Raw genomic sequence first — 5,606 nt, 5'->3', positions numbered from 1 at the left:
GTGTGAGTATTTTATTATCCAGCAGGAGAGGGAGGGAGGGAGGGAGGGAGGGGGGAAGTGGGAGTTCATCTGTCTCTCTCTCTCCCCCTCTCTCCCTCTCTCTCCGCTTTGACTGACTGACATCATCCAGTCTGCTTTAACGTGTCACTCTTTCCTCCAGTCTTTTCCCCTGATTTCCTCCTCTGCTTCCTTTCGCAGCGGAGAGAAACGCGCACGCTCTCTCACGCGCGCACACACACCCGGCAGTTTGGACCCATCTTCACCGTGACGAGCTCGTTTTTCTCCGCTTCTCTGATGGGAGGTGTGCAGTAGTCCCAGCGCGGCGTGGAAACTGGCTTTCTGTTGTTGTTGTTGTTGTTGTTGTTGTTGTTGTTTGGATGGACTGAGAGGAGTTGCTGATGGGAAGAAGTTAAAGGAGGCAGAACCCATCATCGGACACTCCTGCAGTGAAACAAATAAGACTAAACACGGAGGGATCTCTACTCTTGAATCCTTCGCTTGCACCGAAGAGCTGAAGCTGCTTTTTTATTTTTATTTTTTATTATTTTTTTATTATTTTGTTTCGTCTCCATCTTGGCGGCTGTTTTGATCTCTGCATGAAAAGTCAAGCGGAACATCCTGCAGCAGCATGCCGAGGAGAAAGCAGCAAGCGCCGCGGCGGTCAGCAGGTAAACGCGCGCCCCCCCCCCCCCCCCCCACACACACACACACACACACACACACACACAAGGTCTGTTAAGTTCACGCAGCAGACCCCTTTAAGTGCAGTTACTTTTCTTAATATATATATATATATTATTCCTGTTTTCTAAAAGCAGTTTTAGTTTGTGCAACTTTTCCCACAACCTGCGCAGCAGTCAAGTTCTCCAAACAAACACCTTCTTTTACATGTTGGATGTGTCTGCGTGGAGGAAAAGAAGAGAGAAATGTGCTCTTTTCAGCTTGTGTTCCGCCATCTCTGATTTGATGCTTGATTGATTGCCTGTCACGCGACTGCCTTTGATCTATTCATTCCTGATAACCATCAGTAAATCATTCAGCGTGCACATGCGCATGCGTCAGACTGCACAAACTTTTTCTTTTTTTTTTTTTTTTTCCCTGAGGAGCAAAGAAAAGACTAGTTGAAAGAAAAGTTCTCAAGCGGGATAAATAGTTGACATGAGCAGAGAGAAGGGAACAGGGGGAGGGAAGTGTGTGTGTGTGTGTGTGTATAGAGGGGGAGTCTGAGGCGTGCAGAGATCACACAGGGATGATCCTCAAACACTTGCAGAGTAAACATGGTGGGCCAATGGTCACTTCTGTGTTCATATCCTAGAAACAGGAAGTTCCCAACACACTGGAATCACTGGAGTTCAGTCGAAAAGGTGCACAGATTTGCTCTGGACGGAAAAAAGAGCAGTTCTGATAAGATCACTTCCAGGAGCAACAAACACACCTTGGATCTCTAAAGGACACAGATCTGCTCGAGTGTTTCGGCAAGTTTTAATAAAAATGTGTTGAAGACGAGAATAAGACCTACACGTGACTTGTTTTATTCCACATCCAGTCCCAGCACACGTACTTCTGGCCTGCTTGTTGTCGCCACGAACTGTTCAGCAACTAAACCCATTTGATGTCCAGTGAGATTATATATATATATATATATATATATATATGTGTGTGTGCGTATATGTGTGTGCGTATATATGTGTGTGCGTATATATGTGTGCGTATATGTGTGTGTGTGTGTGTTAGTGATTGACACACATTTCCAAATGACAAGAAAGAGGAGCCTTTGAAGTCCGTGCAGTAATGACCAAAGCCGAATGAAAACAGCTGTAGAATGTTAAGCAGGCGGTGGAAATGCGAGGTTAAGCAGACTTAATCAAGGTTGCGACGGCGAGACTTTGAACTCGGTGGGGGCTGTAATTTCTAATTGACGCGAGGCGTTCGTGATGGATAGAGAGGAAGGTGTTTGAAGAACAAGGCTGCCGGGCGAAAACGAGTTTTTGCTCCGTTTTCCGCCGCTCCGTTGTTGATGTGTCTTTTTCTGTATTGATCTAATTGTCTTTTCCCCCTGACAGACACATGCATCATGGGCAGTGAGGGGGGTCAACTTGTTCCCCCAGAAACTTTAACACCTCTACTAATGCATGCATGCAAACCCACTTGCACACCTTTACGTGGCTTCTTCTTTTTTTGGGGGGTAAACGCATTAGCAGACGTTTTCAGCAGCCCAGATTTGTGGCTTTGGAGCTGCTCTGAAACTAAACGTTGCATCTGCACCTCAGAGAGGAGAAAAGCTTTCAATAGCTCTTTGTATGCCATTTCGAATGGGCTTCGTTTCATCAGTCACGGTGATGATTTTAGACCCGGTAATGGTTCTGCACCCTATCTACTTTATGACCAGTGACAATACATCAGTGTGCTCTCGTTTGGAACCGCATTACTGCATCTGTTAGTTTTGGCAGTTGGATTCAGCGCAGTGCAATTTGAGCAGCAGAGACTCTTTGCTGCAGCCATTTGTTGTCATTTCCAGTGGGTTTTTTTTTTTTTTTTTTTTGCTGTTGTTGTTGTTGGTTTTAGTCTTTTCGTCACAGTGCACTTATGTTTCCTGAGTAATTAATGACATGTATAAAAGAATGCACTGATATCAAGTAACGAAAGCCATACAGAATGAGATTACAGCCGGAGCAAACAAACCGACTGGGAGCTGCAGCTCATATACCAATGACCTTCGTAGTTTACTGTAAACAATAGGAGCAGTAAAGTGTTGAAATAATGACACTGTGGCAATATCGCTTTGACTCACGTGCGCCCAGTTTAGCATTATTTAACGACACGGTTTGCATATAACCAACAATTTGATTGTCGTGCAGGTCGTTAATCATGCATCAACTTCCTCCTGTTGAGCGTCTCGTTCTCGAAATCACACATGGAACACCTCTAGGTCTCGGTGTTGCATCTGCAAGGCCTCTTTGACATTTTGCCGAATAACATCTCTTTTTTGTTTGTTTATCTTTCTGACTGCTAAATATGCTCTTCGATAGAAAAGAGAGAAAGGAAGCTCCATAAACTCTTGTTGTTAAAGAAAAGCGTGCATCTTTTCCACGTCCTCGCAGCAGAATGTTTGAATACGGGACCGCGGGAGTATTACAACCAGATAATCAGTAATTACGCTGGTTTAATTAGCAGATGGGAGACGCCGTAGCTTCGTATTCCTGAGGTCACGGCTCTGATTGCTGTTAGAAAATGAACGGCGCCGGCGCCGCACGTCACGCTCTTGCTTTTAGTTTGCCAACTGCAGTATCTTAAATCAAACGGCGTCACTCTAAGTAATGAATCTGTCAACTAATCATTCAGCGTGTCGGCGTGATTACAGTGTGACACTGTCGAGTTTGTTCCTGGGGAGTTAAAAAAAGCTTTTGCTTATAAAAAAAAAACAATAATAAAGGGCTGATTTAATAACCTCGTCTGAACATTTGCTTATTCCGGCTGAGGAAGAGGTGGCGCAGGATCAACACAGGGATGCATCCCGGCTGGTGTTTACGCAGGTACCTTTGCATCCGTTTGGAAATTTTGGATCCTGATGCAAGTTGATTTGTTGAAGGAGTGAAAAAAGTTTAGCGTCACAACTAGATTTTAATGATCCGTGAGCTCGACGCTGAACAGACAGTTCTTCACCAACATCAGCATCTACCTTCTTCTCTCCTCGTTGTGCCGCTAATGCCAAAAGCAGTCTCTTAATTACGACTCGAGGGGCGGGGCTTCTCTTTAGCTTGACGGCATCATTAGCCGAGGTCCCTAATTATCCAGGTAGCTGACAGATCAGTGACGGGTCCGCAGATTATCGCTGACAAATTCAGCAAGGTGTCAAGTCCGCAAGCTGCCTTGATGACATCAACTCACTTCTTATGTCCCCCCGCCGGAGTGTTTCCAGAGTAAACTGAACAACAAAAGTTGCCCACACTGTCGCTTGGCATTTATCCGAGCGAGTTGCAGTAGAGGAACTTTAATGGTTCACTGTGGATGAGGCCTTCACTGAATGTGGGAATAAAAAAAACCGTTCTTAATTCTGTCCCTCTGATCTCTCTGCTTGCAGCGTTCTGGTTTGTTTGACAGAACAGGCACAAAGTTCCTCGCCGCGCAGCATTAACACATTTTGTTGTTGTTGTTTGCCATTGTGTTGCTCTGCAGGAGTTTAGCTCACGGCACCTGTCAAGTAAGGAGCGAGCACGCACGCCGAGGCCCGCGTTAGTTTTATCGGGATGCTTCTGATAAAGAATTTAATGACATTTGTCAGGATGTGAAGCGGTGCTGTGAGGCGAAAACATATTATTTGAAGTTAAAAGTCTGTAGGTGACACGAGAGGCGTGTTTGTGTGTTCATGGGTGTGTGCGCGTCGCCGTGCATCACCGAGCAGGATGAGGATTTTGTGCGTGTGTGTGGGAATGTGTAATATTCCGATTCTGTGATACCGCGGCGTATGTAAAGTGTCATTAACAGGTGACATTGACTGAAGGAGTCAGTGGATTTATTTGCAGCACCCCACACTCTGCTACACCCATACTTTCATTTGCATGAGCCAGGAGGCCTTCAGGAAATCAAAGACACACACTAATCTGCACACATACACACACAGCTCCACTCGCTGTCCTCATCGTCGTGGAGGTTAAGTGACAAATGAAGATCGATGACTGCTCTTATGAAAAAGAGACGGTCGAACTGAAAATATGTGGGAATTAGACGCGCCAGCCTGACGAGTGAAGATGTAAAGGCATTCAGCGGTGCAGGCGCGAGGTAAAACTATCCCCGAGTTTAATGAGGTTCAGAGGAAGCCGGAAAACCTGGATTTTCACTCAAGCACGACGCAAGGAGCCTCAGCTGAGGAAAAGAAAAAAAAACTGATTTTACTGAAAACCCTCACCAGTATCCCAGATCTTAAATACATGTACGTGTTATGGCAGATTTTAACTTTGGAAAGATTTCAAAGCAGCTGCAGAGTAAATACCACAGTATATGTTGGAGATGCAGGATAATAACAATATAACAATAAACTACAATTACAATAAATTAAATACATTATAAGTGTTTAGTTTTTATCTTAGTGTGTGTATATATATATACTGTTTCTGTTTATACTTTATATTTTTGCTCTTTTTGGGTGTAACTGGAACTTTGAGTACACATTTTCATTCCACCTCATGTACCACATGTGATGCAAATGACAGTAAATGAACTTGAACCGGAAAGACATTATATAATTGTTGTGGGGGCTAGACACAGAGAAAAAAGTTTATTTGACAATCAAGATAAAATAAGACGTATGAAGAAAAAAAACAACAAACACAATTTTCTTACCCATAAAATAAATATTTAACTCATAGATTTCAAAAATTATAATGTATTTTTTAATTGGACTATTGAACTTTGTGGATGATGAAGAAAAGGCCATCCTCGGGTTGTTCAACTAACATAAAGTTAAAGATGTATGCATGTATACATGTATGTATGCATTTATGTATGTATGTAGAAAAGAAATGCATCCAATCATATCCTGAAAACTGAAACAATGCTAAGTTATGGCTAATACTGACTAAGTAAATACTGTTGTTTATATACAAATT

General features: G+C 43.4%; 1 protein-coding gene across 1 annotated transcript in view; it reads left to right on the top strand.

The window, feature by feature from the left end:
- The first annotated feature begins 620 nt into the window (after window positions 1-620).
- LOC119425775 (teashirt homolog 1-like) overlaps window positions 621-5,606 on the top strand; it is a 30,768-nt gene continuing 25,782 nt past the window's right edge. The window contains exon 1 of the mRNA XM_037693322.1: window positions 621-668. Within this exon, the coding sequence (XP_037549250.1) occupies window positions 629-668 (40 nt within the window). The 5' untranslated portion in view covers window positions 621-628. The remainder of the gene's footprint in view (window positions 669-5,606) is intronic.

The sequence above is a fragment of the Nematolebias whitei genome, chromosome 19, assembly GCF_014905685.2.
Source record: "Nematolebias whitei isolate Nwh7 chromosome 19, NemWhi1, whole genome shotgun sequence".
Taxonomy (NCBI): Eukaryota; Metazoa; Chordata; class Actinopteri; order Cyprinodontiformes; family Rivulidae; genus Nematolebias; species Nematolebias whitei.
The sequence above is the reverse complement of the archived record's forward strand: the minus strand, read 5'-3'. Positions and strand labels throughout refer to the sequence as shown.